Source organism: Saccoglossus kowalevskii, chromosome 9 (genome assembly GCF_978046115.1).
Source record: "Saccoglossus kowalevskii chromosome 9, keSacKowa6.1, whole genome shotgun sequence".
NCBI classification, from domain to species: Eukaryota; Metazoa; Hemichordata; class Enteropneusta; family Harrimaniidae; genus Saccoglossus; species Saccoglossus kowalevskii.
The window spans coordinates 26,721,477-26,739,562 of NC_140649.1; the positions used below are offsets into that span (position 1 = coordinate 26,721,477).

The 18,086-nt window shown below is 39.5% G+C and overlaps 1 protein-coding gene and 1 long non-coding RNA gene across 2 annotated transcripts in view; both read left to right on the forward strand.

Moving 5' to 3' along the window:
• LOC144359600 (tyrosine-protein kinase receptor Tie-1-like) overlaps positions 1-18,086 on the forward strand; it is a 72,505-nt gene that overhangs the window by 22,622 nt on the left and 31,797 nt on the right. Inside the window, exons 3-4 of the mRNA XM_085504050.1 lie at positions 11,184-11,441; positions 12,601-12,732. Coding sequence (XP_085360176.1) covers positions 11,184-11,441; positions 12,601-12,732 — 390 coding nt within the window. The remainder of the gene's footprint in view (positions 1-11,183; positions 11,442-12,600; positions 12,733-18,086) is intronic.
• LOC146739122 (uncharacterized) lies at positions 386-2,463 on the forward strand. Its single transcript, XR_014930422.1, has 2 exons — positions 386-518; positions 2,222-2,463. It is a non-coding gene; the product is annotated as an uncharacterized LOC146739122 (long non-coding RNA).

Genomic DNA, 18,086 nt, shown 5'->3' on the forward strand with positions numbered 1-18,086 from the left:
ACATACAAGATGTATGAATAAAGTTAGTTTCAAAAATATTATTTTTAACAGAAAAATAACATCCGGAATCATACATTTTTATTATTGCCCGTTTTTTCTTCCTTCCATAACTTTTTAGCCCCCGCCGGATCTGCGATCCAGGCGGGGGGTATTAATTTGGGTCGTGTCTGTGCAATGTGTGTGCACATTTTCATGTTACCAGCTTTTTCTCACACATGTGTGATCCAATTCAGTTCAGAGTTGGTACAGAGACAGAAATTGATGGTGCTATGGTGCACATTAAGTTATTTTTTCGATTCTTCAAAGTTTCACTGTGTTTTTCCTTGATTTTTAACATTTTTCCTTCAAAATCCGACTTTTCCCGAAATTACCCGACTTTAATCCGAGTTTTGATGACGCTTACGCAGTTCTCGTCTCGGTGGAAATCAGTCAATTTTGTGAGGATATTGTATCCCGGAATTGTATCTTTATTTGCGCAACGCTTCTATGGACAAAATTGTGTCTCGTCAATTTCAAAGGTAAGAAACTGTGCTTGTTATGGTATTTGTACACTTTGTATTATCGTTTGTGTCTCGGGTTTTGTGATCGTGAGAAACTATTGCTAATCTGTCGAGAGTTTCGCCAGAGAAACTGCCTTTTTATTATGGTTGTAGGGACCGATTATGTATTGTGTAAATTGAAAGTTTACCTCGTGACTTAAGAGGTTTGCAGTGCTCTCACCGGGATTCAAACGTCGTGGTGGTGTCGGCGCAATGCTGCTCTGAGATGCTTGCCAGACTCTGCCTCGCTCAAAATCATTATCGCCATGCTTGATTTCCGCAACATTTACATTTGTTTATGATTTCCATTGCTATTGTTCTATGAGATGCGTCCTCGCTGTTCATAAACAGCCATAAACAAGTTTAGTTGGGTCGGCATGTACTCATTGAAAGTGTTGGTTTATTTACGTAATCCACTGATCACGCAATAGGCGAAGTTAAAAATATGTCGCTACTCAGGAGAGCTTGCCCACAACGCTAAATGTCCCAATATAAACGTACCGGTATGTTTATTTTTTCCACAGAAAAATTCCACCCGACACATTTTTATTTGGGACGGTACGTTTATTTATTTTTCTAAATCCGATTAAAAAAATCATGCCTTTTTCCCCATGAGAAATGAAGCCAAAAGATCGCACTAAAACATCGGTAAATCTGGTCTTTCGTGTTGCTTTCACCGAGAGGTCGCTGAACTGTCATATTTAAATGCTTTATGGTAATTTGAGCACATGGGCACCATCCAGCATTTTGATTGGTTGATTAGCGACTTGACCTATCTGGTCAATAAACACGCGTCGTGGGCATGGATAACATGGCGGATATTGTCTCATCGAGCGTTAACATGTAACCGAAAACATTTGCTTACGATAAAACTAAGTTGAATTTTACTTGCATTTCATAACAATTCAACGAATTTATTTTTTGTACGTTAATATAATCACTACTGAGTACTAATCAACAATTACAACACTTCGAAAACAAGTAAGCTACCGTACCGTGATCATTTGCTACCAACAACAAAATAATGCATAATAAATATAGTGAATATTTTTTGTTGTCATGTGAACAGTTTTTTTGATTGACTGTAATTTTCCAACATTTCATGACGTCTATTGTAGCACCAAATTATGGCCTTTCACTCCTCCTTGACGTCTATTTAAACGATTATACGGCATCTTGTCGCCAGCCACGAATGTCACACTAGACGAACTTGATCGATACTGCCGACCATTCCATGCATTTTTTATCGACGCACGACGACACGCAAATCGAGAAAAGTATTGTCCTTGCAACAATTTCGCGCAATACGTCACCACTATACAGTGACTGATTTAATTTTTATTCAACATTAAAACAAACTACAGTGAGTTGTTTTATGGTCGTATAAAAATAAAATAAACTACATTAAGATACAGTAAAGTTAACCAACTAAACAGAATGCTAAATAAAGCTAAATAATATTACAAACACATATAGAATCACAATAAACTTGTACGATCACATTAGAGTCATAACTATGGAAAGAATATTTTTATATTTGGTGGAGCTGCTCATATATCATCTGCATACATTTTTGTATGTATTGTGCTGTTACATCTTGCAGCCTTTCAAACAGTATATTGGGAGCATATATACTACAACCTCTGCTTACTTTTGACTAAATGTTTTTTTGTTTTTTTCAGGTGCAGAGCCAGAATTTTTTTCTCGGAAAGCAAAGCCACTGAAACTGCATATATTACAAAAGCATACTATTCGCTGCATGTCTGACAATTGTATAAAGTTTTGCAGGTCGTCTTTTTTTTTTTTTTGAGAAGTGCTGTCAACCAAAGCATAAATATGTGTTTCTCTGTACATAAAAGTTCAATTTCACACGATTTGTTAATATTAATGTATGATAATAAAAACTTGATAATATTTTTCTGGATTCTTGCACTTTATTTGTATCATTGTCATATGAGAAGTACTCTTGTCCTTATTTAGAGATATTGAAACTAATTCAGGGCCACAAACTACATGTAGATCTGTACATGAAGTACATGGGAAGTAAAGTTGTTGACACAGGTAATGTACACCAAGGATTGTCATTCATGGTGGCCACGTGGTGGAATATTTCAACAGTTCAGTCGGAAACAATCCACGCCCTGAGAGCAGAGTGGTGACCCTCAACCTTCGGGTTGTGGCCAGCCCACTGGAACACATTGTTTTGCACCTCCATCTTCCTAGACCAGCAGACACAGCCATTTGGTGGGACACCACATGACTATGTGGGATATCTTGCAGTGTCATCTGGCTCTCCTGGCAGGGGCTGCTTCTGTACAGTGGGATGCGATTTGGCTGTTTTCACTTGGTGCACCACCGCCTCAGTTACTCAGACTGAACCTCTCCCACCCTCTTTCTTTTGGGGTGGAAGGAGCAGTCTCGGTGCATTTGAATCCCACCAACCAGTTGGTACAGGTGAGACCCGCAAGCCAGTTTGGCTTCTGCCAAGGGCAAGCAGAAAGAACTCCAAGCTGACAAAACCAAAGTCTCCACCCACTGGCCAGAAGTAGCCAGGAGGCAAGCGTCTTGGCTCTTCCGGGGGGAGGGAAGAGTGACGGCGACCCCCCCAAGAAGAAAGGACCAAGTGGTGATCCCCCTCATCCTCGGGGGTCGCTTACCCAGCTCGCAGGGGAAGCAAGTTTGACGCTTCTGCTTGTGACGAAGGGGACGGGCGGGCGCTGCCAGGGGATCCTCGCAAAACAGAAGCAATCCAACAGGAGGTAGACGGTTTGCTTACAAACTTACAACTATCTATACACATGATAGAGGACCCAGCTTTAAGTCCGGACTTCTACTCACAAGTGTTAGTGGTTCCAAAGACTACAGGTGGCTGCGCCCGTTCTGGACTTAAGCAGACTATAACAGAGCACTGTATTACTCTCCGTGCTCTGTTTCTACTAGTTAGCCTTGCTAGATTTGAGCGATGCTTACCCACACATAGCTATACACCAGGCAAGTCACCGACTCCCTCGATTCGCCCATTTGGGCCAAGTGGCGAAGTACAGGGTGCTCCCCTTCGGGTTTTGCATGGCCTCATACGTTTTCACCAGAGTGTGGAAACAGGTGATGCTACTGCTGCATCGGGCGTCGGTACGCATCAACTCGTACCTAGACGGCTGGTTGCTACACAACCCAAACAAGAGGTGGTTAGTCAAACAGTGAGACTAACACAGGTTTTACTACTAACACAAGTTGGGCTTCCTAGTAAATCGAGCAAAGTCCCATCCTCAGCCAACACAACAGTTGGTGTTCCTGGGCTTGGAGTTCGACACAGAGGTGGGCTTGGTACAGTCATCGCAGCAAGCAAGTTGTCTAAGCGACCTAGCCGAACGCTTAGTCAGCGTTCCCTCTGTGTTCCTCCGAGAACTTATGCGGATCATCAGAATGATGACCTCGGTTCGCACACGTCGTTGCTGCACCGGGCTCATCTACGGGTAACGGATGCCTTCCTCACAGGTTGGGGAGCGCACCTATTTGACGAATAAGCGCAATGAATATGGCCCTTGCATTGGGTTCAGGACCCCCATATCATCTAGCTCGAACTGAAAGAAGTGCACTTATAGCACTGATGCACTTTCTACCCATAGTGCGAGACCACAGGGTCTTGCTTTGCATGAATAACACAACAGTGGTCTCCTATAGCAACAAGGATGGGGGACCAGATTCCAATCGTTTTCAGTCCTAGCAGAGCAAATTCTCATTTGGTACCTGGAATACAATGTGGAGCTACATTTTGTAACCGCACACCACATTCCAGGGTTGAGGAACAGTCAAGCGGATGCCCTCTTGTGGTGGCTCAGTCTCCAGAACGCAGAGTGGCAGAAACCCCAAAGGGTAGCCTCCAGACTGTTTCGGCAGTGGGACGGTCCAAAGTTAGATCTATTCACCACACCCCGGAATGCCAAGCTCCCGATGTACACAACACTCCTGCTGACTCCAGGAGCCTGGGCCAGGGACGCTTTGTCGACCCCGTGGACCCACATGGACGTGTATGCCTTTCCTCCCTTCCCACTATTCACTGGGTACTTGTGAAATTTCAACAGGAGCGCATCTACACTTTGATGCGGGTGGCACCCAACGGGCCAAGCAAGACCTGGTTTCCACTACTGTTGGAAATGTCAGTCGAAACACCAGTGGTGCTTCTCATGAACTCACCGGATCTGCTATCGCAACCGGATGACGCAATGCCTTTGAGCCCAGTGGTGTACTACTTGCACGCATCGAGGCTCTCAGTTGACTCGCTCAGGTTTTTTCTGAGTTGGCTGCCAACACCCTGGCCAGGGCGAACAGGGATCCCACCAACACAGCCTACGTCTCGAAATGATGAGCATACACTGATTGGTGTAGTGGAAGGGAGATTGATCCATGCCATCCCTCTGTTGGGCTGGCAGCTAACTTTTCGTCCATCTGTTTGACGAAATGGGTTTGTCCTTGCAGCGATTGTTGGTTATAGGTCAGCCTTGTCACCCACCATTGATAATTCTCTGGGGACAAGGCTAGCCGGTTGTCCTACTATTAGGAGACTGCTTAATCAGGGGCCTAGTAGACCCCGAACGATGGAACCACCCAATTGGGACTTGACGGTTGTGTTGTCTACTCTAAGCAGACCGCCCTTTGAGCCTCACCGATCAGCACCACTAAAATATTTGACCTGGAAAACAGTCTTCCTACTAGCCCTCACCTCATGTAGGCGTCTGTCTGAACTAGGGGCCCTGTCCTTCTCGAACGGGTGTGCCGCCTTTATGGACAATCAAGTAGTGCTAAAGACATGAATCGGGTTCCTCGCCAAGAATCTAATCTCGGGACACGATTCACAAAGGATTGTCATCCCCAGTCGAGGCATGGCAGCAAGCACATATTTATGTGTTATGGCCAGGGTAAGCAGGACAGACCAGTCTCCCCGACTTCCATCGCCAAGTGGATCACTGCATCCGTGTTTGAGGTTTATAACCGTTTGGCTTCCTCGACACCGGGTTTACAGAGACACCAAGTACGAGCATATGAGGTTTGTGCAATTGCTAACTCATTAGCTCTTGCGTCAGGTGCCCCCCTCGAACATGTGCTGACGGCAAGCTTCTGGAGAACGCACAATGTCTTTACCACTTCTACCTAAGAGATACCCAATCCATTGAGGAGGTTTTTTTTTAAGGAGGATCCCGTCGTTGCGAGTCAGGCTTTGGTTACCGACCCAGCCGGACGACCTTAGGTATCCATGCGCATCGGCGATAGAACAGTCTCGGCAGCACGAGATTTCTTCCGTCAGCGCTCCTTGGAACTTTCCAGATATCGCTTTCGACTTATGCCCACATGCGGAACTGTTTCAGTCTTTTCTTTTGAAAGCTATTTACCCAAAAATTTGGGTCTAGCATTCCCGGGCATACTCACCGTTTAAGCGTTATGTTTTTGTTCCGGGGCGGCACTGGCAAAGTAGGACACCGTTTCGTCACTGGTCTCAACTAGGAGGTAGTCATAGGTAGAGGGTATTATCCCAGACTTTGGCACCCTTTCATCATTTTCTGTTCGCTCGGAAAACCCACCACCTATCGGCGTCTGACTCACAATAGTCTACAACATTGCTGTGTACTCACAGTAGCCTACAACATTGCTGTGTCCTCACAGTAGCCTACATCATTGCTGTGTACTCACAATAGCCTACATCATTGCTGTGTACTCATAATAGCCTACAACATTGCTGTGTCCTCACAGTAGCCTACATCATTGCTGTGTACTCACAATAGCCTACATCATTGCTGTGTACTCGTAATAGCCTACATCATTGCTGTGTACTCATAATAGCCTACAACATTGCTGTGTCCTCACAGTAGCCTACATCATTGCTGTGTACTCACAATAGCCTACATCATTGCTGTGTACTCGTAATAGCCTACAACATTGCTGTGTCCTCACAGTAGCCTACATCATTGCTGTGTACTCACAATAGCCTACATAATTGCTGTGTCCTCACAATAGCCTACAACATTGCTGTGTACTCACAATAGCCTACATCATTGCTGTGTACTCACAATAGCCTACATCATTGCTGTGTACTCACAGTAGCCTACAACATTGCTGTGTACTCACAATAGCCTACAACATTGTTGTGTGTTCACAATAGTCTACAACATTGCTGTGTACTCACAATAGCCTACAACGTTGTTATGTGTTCACAATAGTCTACAACATTGCCGTGTACTCACAATAGCCTACAACATTGCTGTGTACTCACAATAGCCTACAACACACATTTCTGTGTATTCACAATAGTCTACAACATTGCTGTGTACTCACAATAGCCTACAACTTTGTTATGTGTTCACAATAGCCTACAACATTGCCGTGTACTCACAATAGCCTACAACATTGCTGTGTACTCACAATAGCCTACAACACACATTTCTGTGTATTCACAATAGTCTACAACATTGCTGTGTACTCACAATAGCCTACAACTTTGTTATGTGTTCACAATAGCCTACAACATTGCTGTGTACTCACAATAGCCTACAACACACATTTCTGTGTATTCACAATAGTCTACATCATTGCTGTGTACTCACAATAGCCTACAACATTGCTGTGTCCTCACAATAGCCTACAACATTGCTATGTACTCACAATAGCCTACAACTTTGTTGTGTGTTCACAATAGTCTACAACATTGCTGTGTACTCACAATAGCCTACAACTTTGTTATGTGTTCACAATAGTCTACAACATTGCCGTGTACTCTCAATAGCCTACAACATTGCTGTGTACTCACAAATTATAGCCTACAACACACATTTCTGTGTATTCACAATAGTCTACAACATTGCTGTGTACTCACAATAGCCTACAACGTTGTTATGTGTTCACAATAGTCTACAACATTGCCGTGTACTCACAATAGCCTACAACATTGCTGTGTACTCACAATAGCCTACAACACACATTTCTGTGTATTCACAATAGTCTACAACATTGCTGTGTACTCACAATAGCCTACAACTTTGTTATGTGTTCACAATAGCCTACATCATTGCTGTGTACTCATAATAGCCTACATCATTGCTGTGTACTCATAATAGCCTACAACATTGCTGTGTCCTCACAGTAGCCTACATCATTGCTGTGTACTCACAATAGCCTACATCATTGCTGTGTACTCGTAATAGCCTACATCATTGCTGTGTACTCATAATAGCCTACAACATTGCTGTGTCCTCACAGTAGCCTACATCATTGCTGTGTACTCACAATAGCCTACATCATTGCTGTGTACTCGTAATAGCCTACAACATTGCTGTGTCCTCACAGTAGCCTACATCATTGCTGTGTACTCACAATAGCCTACATAATTGCTGTGTCCTCACAATAGCCTACAACATTGCTGTGTACTCACAATAGCCTACATCATTGCTGTGTACTCACAATAGCCTACATCATTGCTGTGTACTCACAATAGCCTACAACATTGCTGTGTACTCACAATAGCCTACAACATTGTTGTGTGTTCACAATAGTCTACAACATTGCTGTGTACTCACAATAGCCTACAACGTTGTTATGTGTTCACAATAGTCTACAACATTGCCGTGTACTCACAATAGCCTACAACATTGCTGTGTACTCACAATAGCCTACAACACACATTTCTGTGTATTCACAATAGTCTACAACATTGCTGTGTACTCACAATAGCCTACAACTTTGTTATGTGTTCACAATAGCCTACAACATTGCCGTGTACTCACAATAGCCTACAACATTGATGTGTACTCACAATAGCCTACAACACACATTTCTGTGTATTCACAATAGTCTACAACATTGCTGTGTACTCACAATAGCCTACAACTTTGTTATGTGTTCACAATAGCCTACAACATTGCTGTGTACTCACAATAGCCTACAACACACATTTCTGTGTATTCACAATAGTCTACATCATTGCTGTGTACTCACAATAGCCTACAACATTGCTGTGTCCTCACAATAGCCTACAACATTGCTGTGTACTCACAAATTATAGCCTACAACACACATTTCTGTGTATTCACAATAGTCTACAACATTGCTGTGTACTCACAATAGCCTACAACTTTGTTATGTGTTCACAATAGTCTACAACATTGCCGTGTACTCACAATAGCCTACAACATTGCTGTGTACTCACAATAGCCTACAACACACATTTCTGTGTATTCACAATAGTCTACAACATTGCTGTGTACTCACAATAGCCTACAACTTTGTTATGTGTTCACAATAGCCTACAACATTGCCGTGTACTCACAATAGCCTACAACATTGCTGTGTCCTCACAATAGCCTACAACATTGCTATGTACTCACAATAGCCTACAACTTTGTTGTGTGTTCACAATAGTCTACAACATTGCTGTGTACTCACAATAGCCTACAACTTTGTTATGTGTTCACAATAGTCTACAACATTGCTGTGTACTCACAATAGCCTACAACGTTGTTATGTGTTCACAATAGTCTACAACATTGCCGTGTACTCACAATAGCCTACAACATTGCTGTGTACTCACAATAGCCTACAACACACATTTCTGTGTATTCACAATAGTCTACAACATTGCTGTGTACTCACAATAGCCTACAACTTTGTTATGTGTTCACAATAGCCTACAACATTGCCGTGTACTCACAATAGCCTACAACATTGCTGTGTACTCACAATAGCCTACAACACACATTTCTGTGTATTCACAATAGTCTACAACATTGCTGTGTACTCACAATAGCCTACAACTTTGTTATGTGTTCACAATAGCCTACAACATTGCTGTGTACTCACAATAGCCTACAACACACATTTCTGTGTATTCACAATAGTCTACATCATTGCTGTGTACTCACAATAGCCTACAACATTGCTGTGTCCTCACAATAGCCTACAACATTGCTGTGTACTCACAATAGCCTACAACTTTGTTATGTGTTCACAATAGTCTACAACATTGCTGTGTACTCACAATAGCCTACAACGTTGTTATGTGTTCACAATAGTCTACAACATTGCCGTGTACTCACAATAGCCTACAACATTGCTGTGTACTCACAATAGCCTACAACACACATTTCTGTGTATTCACAATAGTCTACAACATTGCTGTGTACTCACAATAGCCTACAACTTTGTTATGTGTTCACAATAGCCTACAACATTGCCGTGTACTCACAATAGCCTACAACATTGCTGTGTACTCACAATAGCCTACAACACACATTTCTGTGTATTCACAATAGTCTACAACATTGCTGTGTACTCACAATAGCCTACAACTTTGTTATGTGTTCACAATAGCCTACAACATTGCTGTGTACTCACAATAGCCTACAACACACATTTCTGTGTATTCACAATAGTCTACATCATTGCTGTGTACTCACAATAGCCTACAACATTGCTGTGTCCTCACAATAGCCTTCAACATTGCTATGTACTCACAATAGCCTACAACTTTGTTGTGTGTTCACAATAGTCTACAACATTGCTGTGTACTCACAATAGCCTACAACTTTGTTATGTGTTCACAATAGTCTACAACATTGCCGTGTACTCTCAATAGCCTACAACATTGCTGTGTACTCACAAATTATAGCCTACAACACACATTTCTGTGTATTCACAATAGTCTACAACATTGCTGTGTACTCACAATAGCCTACAACTTTGTTATGTGTTCACAATAGTCTACAACATTGCTGTGTACTCACAATAGCCTACAACGTTGTTATGTGTTCACAATAGTCTACAACATTGCCGTGTACTCACAATAGCCTACAACATTGCTGTGTACTCACAATAGCCTACAACACACATTTCTGTGTATTCACAATAGTCTACAACATTGCTGTGTACTCACAATAGCCTACAACTTTGTTATGTGTTCACAATAGCCTACAACATTGCCGTGTACTCACAATAGCCTACAACATTGCTGTGTACTCACAATAGCCTACAACACACATTTCTGTGTATTCACAATAGTCTACAACATTGCTGTGTACTCACAATAGCCTACAACTTTGTTATGTGTTCACAATAGCCTACAACATTGCTGTGTACTCACAATAGCCTACAACACACATTTCTGTGTATTCACAATAGTCTACATCATTGCTGTGTACTCACAATAGCCTACAACATTGCTGTGTCCTCACAATAGCCTACAACATTGCTATGTACTCACAATAGCCTACAACTTTGTTGTGTGTTCACAATAGTCTACAACATTGCTGTGTACTCACAATAGCCTACAACTTTGTTATGTGTTCACAATAGCCTACAACATTGCTGTGTACTCACAAATTATAGCCTACAACACACATTTCTGTGTATTCACAATAGTCTACAACATTGCTGTGTACTCACAATAGCCTACAACTTTGTTATGTGTTCACAATAGCCTACAACATTGCCGTGTACTCACAATAGCCTACAACATTGCTGTGTACTCACAATAGCCTACAACACACATTTCTGTGTATTCACAATGGTCTACAACATTGCTGTGTAGTCACAATAGTCTACAACATTGCTGTGAGGTGATTACAGTGTTCATGAATTCCATCTCTCTTTTATTTTCTGCAGCTTTAATATATCCAGAGAGTCAAACCAAGACAGTGAGTTGGGGAGATGATGTAACACTGACAATGACCATACAATCAACATCAATAACAGAATCACAATTGAAATGGAAACATAATGGTGTGGATATAGAAGTAAAGAATGAACAAAGTCGTATTACTATTACATCAGCTAAACCATCAGATGCGGGAATTTATGAATGTTATACTAATCAAACACGACAAGACGGATTACATGGTTTTATGAGACTTATAGTCAGACGTAAGTTTTTTTTCTTGGTTAAATCATGGAGGTATTTTGAAGGGACTGCTGACGGGAGCTGATATTTCCGATGTCAGCATTACGGACGTACTTCGGGAGCCATCGGGAATATTCAAAAACTGTCTGGCCAAAGGTCATTGTTTAAAATGGCGTCACAGGAACTTAAGTTGTGTACGTGTTCACAAAGGCGTAGTCCATGATTGTTTCAATTGAAATTGAAATTGAAAAAGTCTTGATTGAAGAGGATATATTTTGTCTCAAAACCATGACACCGATATAATAGCGAAAGATATACCCGGAAGTCTTGCAATACTATTACCGAAAAAAACAAACTTGAAAACAGTTCAAGTTTCTGTCGTCTACTGCATGCCCGGAGTATTCCGGGGGGGGATACTTTTAATACCATTGCAAAGATCGTAAAGTAGGCTTCAATTTAAACTAAAACATAAGTGGGCCAATAGAAATAGAGCCTATAGAAATTCCTTGGAAAAACAACACAACTTAGTGATAGATTGGCCGATTTAAAAAAATCAGACATGAATAAACTTTTCATAAAAATGGCATTCTTTCTAGATGCATCGCGCAAGTAAATTTACTCTCATTCTCATAAAACATCACATAGCAACCAAGAAAAAAATACCCGCCCTTTGTTACAAGGACAGTGAACGCTAGCATATCAAGCTTACAAACACATTGTCCACAAAAACTAGTATGAAGGATCAATGTACAGAAAGGAACACTGTCGACGCCAACACTGCCATTTGACCTTTATAGAAAAATTTTCACATATTCTGGGAAAATTCAAAATAATGAGAAATACTCCTATAAAGTTTCTCATTATATGTTTAGTAGAAGATCTATATTAAAAGTGCTGTAACTCACCACAAAATTGACTGATTTGAACAGAAACAATGACAATCAAAACACACAGATTTCATTTCTGGTTAGATTGAAAAGTATGCGCATGTGTGTTTGGCACTAGAATGACATTACAAAAACACACAAAGTGCATTCGGGAATCTTCAGGTTATTATGTGTCAATAAACTACCAGCAAGGTCTGCACGCATCCTATCCAAATTCACACCTACAACAATAGGCGTTGCTAGTCCATCTATAGTAGTCTGAGATGTAACTTGTGATGTTCTTAACTAATTACAGGTTGTCCTAATGGTAAATATGGTGATACATGTCTACTTAACTGTCCTACATGTTATAATGGAGGTATATGTGATTCAGACACTGGAGAATGTATATGTCCACCAGGATTTAAAGGAGATGACTGTAATATAGGTAAAACGAATAATGAGCTAGTGAATAATATAATAATATTTGATCTTTTGGTTGTGCATGCATGCTTACATAAATGATCAAGGTGTATTCTGTGGTAAAAATAATTCTTATCAGAATGATAAACTGTTATTGCAATTATTCTAATTTGGCTGAAATAAACCATTTTAGACATACAATTACATGTAAGTGGACAAAATAACATTTTAAATATATAAATGATTTATACTGCCGATCATGAGAACCATATCAGATCAATGAGACAAGTGTAGTAAACCAACTTGTTGTTATCATTGATGGTGACCGAGCGGAGCTCATGGGTTGACTGGACCTGTTGTCGTCTGTCTTTTTTATGTCGTCTGTCAACTTTTATTCATGCAACTTCTTCTCCCAAATTGTAACGGATCGATCACCTTGCTATTTTATAGATTTTACATATTTGTTCATTTCATGACATAACATTAAAATCTTTATTTTTAGGGAATATTTTTGTAATTTCTGGTGGAAAATAATTTTTTCTACAACTGCTTGTCAGATTGCATTGAAATTCGGCATGAATGTTCTTGACATTGACTAGACTCTGACTTACTAATTTCATGAGACCATATGCAAGTGTCTATTTTTAGTAGATATTTCATGTTTTTTGTGTGCATATTTTTGACTTCTTCTCCAAAACTGCCTGCTAGATTGCTTTGAGATTCATAATGTAGACACATGGACGGGTGGGTTCTCTTTATTTTAAAAAAAAAATTTGTGAATTTTATTTCATTTTTTCAACTTTTCCATATGACATGTTATATATGGGCTATGTGTAATACATGGACTGTACATGTAATAGATAAGTGTATTGTTGGGTACTGAACTACCTGGACCAATGTTTTTCAAAAATATGGAAGTCATTTCAATGTCACAGTAACGAAGATTAACACTACCTGGATTCCTGCTGCAAAAATGTCTTGTTTCTACCATTACTGATCACAGCCTATCAGATTATAGATTGATTACATGTGCAACATTGCATAGCTCTCTTTTAATCTCTATTCTATTTTGAGTTTTAAAAAAACTTGTCCTGACTGGCCATAACATACTCTACAATCTTCATTTCTTCAAACTGGTAATATTACAACGACCAGTTTCTTTTATGGTGCCAAACTTTATCAACATCACTCCAACCTATGTTTCCAACTCACAGTTAACAATTACAGCGGAGCTCTTTCGGCCACAAGGTCGCTTGTTTTTATGTATTTAAAAGAAGACTTGCATACTGAAATACTCCTTGTGATGTATGCAGGGGAACTGGTCAGCATGCATTGTTGATAATGTATCCCTTAAAACCGGCGTAGCCAGTTACTGGGATCAACAGCGTATTGCATAATCACAGTCCCTTGTATTGTGGTCGATGAAGTCGGTTGAAGTGTCAAGTTCTATTGCCACCTCTCTCTGTGTGATCTCTATGTTTATGTCGATATTTCCAAGGTTGTCTAAATCAAGTTTGACGTTTTCTAGTTATTTGTCAGGTTACTAGGTATGTTTGTACACTGATACATTCCATCGACCGTAAGTAAAAAAAAAAATGAAAATGACAAGAGAAAATGTTTTAACATATCAGTTGGCCTTATATGATCATATGTACTCATTGTTATGTATAACTGTAATAAACCAGCCAAATAGTGTTACAAAATGTAATTTGGAACGTTGCTAATAGGCCATGCCATGTATGTACATGTGTTGAAATTTGCATAGTGCGAGTGGTTAGTGTGTAGAAATAATTCGAAATGGTACTAGATCTAGGGGTAAAATATACACTGTGCGAGTGGCATTGTTATCGCAACCCTTTTCATATGCAAACTACACGCATGTGAAATGAGTATGGACATGTGAAATGAGTAAATTTATAAATACATAACAGCATTTCTTGGCCAACTGAATGAAATAAAAAAAGAACACCGAGGCACGCACATCAGTGTTATGACTACGGGCAAATACTTCATTTCTGACTCAAAAAGACTAATTGATATACATGACTGTATATCCGATAACTTCAATTCCCACAATGCATTATGATAAGCCAACATCAAGAGTGTTGTGCCACTACATATTTAGCATAACTCTGTTGTGTGTTTATTATATGATAATTTCAGGTTACCTATTGATGTTTTTATCATAAATTTTACGCACAAATCTTTTTTCTATGCATATTGAATGTGAAACCATTGATGCCAACTTTGTCAGAAAGTTTACAATATCTGTATTTTTCCGACAGTCAAAGCAATCGAGAAGAACCTTTGTGTTGTTGCATTCATATCTAGAAACTGTTACATCATACACACTAACAGTTCCCACAGAAACATTTGCAGACCATTTCTGTAACAACCTTTTGAATGGAATGTGTATCTAGTGAAGGTCCAATCAGTCAAATTAGAATACTAAGCTCCGCCCATACCACAGGACGTAAATGTCCGCCGTATATACATGTATGTCAATTTCTTTCCATCATGTCAACAATTCCAAAGCTAGCTTCATTGTATCCTGTTCTGGTTTTGTGTCACGGTGAATGTTCGTAGTCCCATATATGGTCCGTCTCAGAAGCTTAATAGTTAGTATATACTTGTATAGTATATAGAGAGTATATATAGTTAGTAAATATCTAACAAATATCTCATCCAAAAAAAACAATCTCGGGAAAAATAGAACTGCAACTGGGATTTGGATCTCACCACCGTGTCAATGCACATAGCGGGCTATGAACTAAACTTGTTCTTTTGATGTGTCGTTTTCTAACTGTGTTATACAATAGAAAGGAAATTTCACAAAACAATGCATCATTATCTTTACTATTGCTACGCATCAGTAGTAGCATTTATGTCGCAGTCAGTAATTTAGTGATGTTACCATTTTGTTGGGACTCTGTACACAGGGTTGGTATACTTTGTCAGTCGCTGGTACATTCGCCGACCCGATTATATTAGTTTTGTCGTTATGGGAATGCCTAGCTCAGATCAATGCCTTATGAAAGCAAGTCTGAAAGTTCTGCTCTACACATTGATGCTTCTGGGGATTAGTGTCATTAGCTTGTAAAGGTTTCTGTAAATAAAGGCTATGCAAGTGATTTGCAACACCTGCAATAAACAACAAGAACTCTGACTACCATGGCTCTGTGTACATTTCAGCACTAGATCTAGTGCCATTTTCCCCCGAGATCTAGTACTATTTCAGATTAGTGCTACCTGCACTAACCACTCGCACTATGCCCATTTCAACACAAATACATGTACTGTACATACCTGGCCATGTTGGGCCTGAAACCCGCAATGCAGCTATAATTTCAAATTTGCTACTAGTAGCTTCGCAATAAAGAAATATATATATATATATATATATATATATATATATATATATATATATATATATATATATATATATATATTATTATTACTAATGTTTTGCAATACAAAAAATTAAAATTTAACGAAATTGCAATATAAAATATTCCATCAGTGACACTTCAGTGCGATGCGATGAATGTTCTGATGACATTTGCTTGAAACTGTAAGCAATGACAGATGTATATTAAATAAGATATGGAATTTATTTGATAAATTCAGAAATATGTAATGGTGCTCTGGTTTGATTGGAACATTCACAGCTGTGATAGCTGTGTCTCTAGCTACATGTACAAGTAATAGATACAAGCCGGTAGGCTGATTGGCGATCTGCTCCACTCAAAAACAAGCAACATGTTTTTGGCTGTTTCCATGGTAGGACATGAACGTCAGTTTATAACTGATTGGCCCATATACGAAGTTCGCAAAAAACATTCAGTCTTTAGAGGTCACTTTATTTTATTTCTAGGACGTATTCTGCTGTTACATTTATTATTTCCAACCGTTTTGCAATAGTATTTTCTAGATTGAAGGCAGCATTTACAGTTCATTCAAAGTTCACAGTTGTGTTGGAATTACGTTGATACAGTTTAACAATGTCGGAACCGGTGATCTCTTACCAGTGTGCAACGTAGCCAAAATAAAAAGCATGATCATTTGAACACTGCTATTACAAAACTGGTAGGAAGTAATACATTTGGGGCGAAAGTATTCAAAAATCAGTTTTTGGATGTTGCAATGGCAGTGGTGGGCCAGGATTTTTTTCCAATTAGTGACGGTACGACCTACCTCTGAAGTATGAACAAAATCAGCTGAGCCGAAAAAATCAGAGGAGTTAAAAGCCGTTGCTGGTGAAAAGTTACCCCAACTTTGGGGTCAAATTTCTCGGTAATGAAAAAAGATATCAAAAATTCAAATAGTAACTTTGTGCCCACACTCAAGCTGAGTAGAATGAGCTATGTCTGAAGTGTTTTATCCTAAATTTGTAGGAGGAGATGCATTTGGCGCGAAGCTATCCAAAAATCAGTTTTTAGGCTGTTGCTATGATAACGGTGGGTCAACAAAAATTTTCAGATTTTTCCTAATAACTAGTCAAGAGTGAATGTGTGACCTACCTGCCAAGTTTTAGTGAAATCGGCCAAGCCAAAAAAATCACAGAAGAAATACATTTTGTAATGCGTGAAAACACTGGAAATCACACACACAGACACACACACACACACAAAACGACAAAAGTGATTATAAGGGCAATCCTAGCGGAGCGGATCGCCAATAAATAAGTCTTGTCTTCAGCAGAATGCCTTGTAACATGCCAAATAAATCAGTTTAATTGCAATACTGCATGATTATTTTTATACAATGTATAGTTATTGCAAAGAAATTTTAATAGGAAATCACGGTGGCTAAACTGATTTGGATAGTTGTGAAAGTATCAATATATACATAATTATTTAGTTTTATAATAATTTTGTGATGAAGATAATAATTGTTTTTCTATCCCTGATGAATGAGACACATTGCATTGTGTTCAGTTTACAAAACTTTAATGTAATTTGAAATGCTTGAAATTGGTTCAGAAATTGTCTTTGATGCCTAAATAGAAGACAGTACTCACCTGAACAGTAATAAACCTACTAAATGAATCAGGTGAAATGTAATTACAGACAAAGCAAAGTGAAAATATAAATACCGGTATATGTTAATACTATTGTGGATACAAATGCCACCTCATACATTGCATGGTTAACTGCACAAAAATACCAGCTATGGAGTTTACAGTAGTGTGTTTTCCTATCTGAGAAAGCTGTATCCATAGCAACAGCTAAACAGTGAAAATTAGAGACTGCATTTAAAAAAAACATATTTTGTATACATGTACGGCTTGAAACGATGCAAACCTTTATGAATTTTTATGAAGGACATGAATTCAGTTTTATTACAAACTCTTGGGGAACCGATATTTGTGATGTAAAT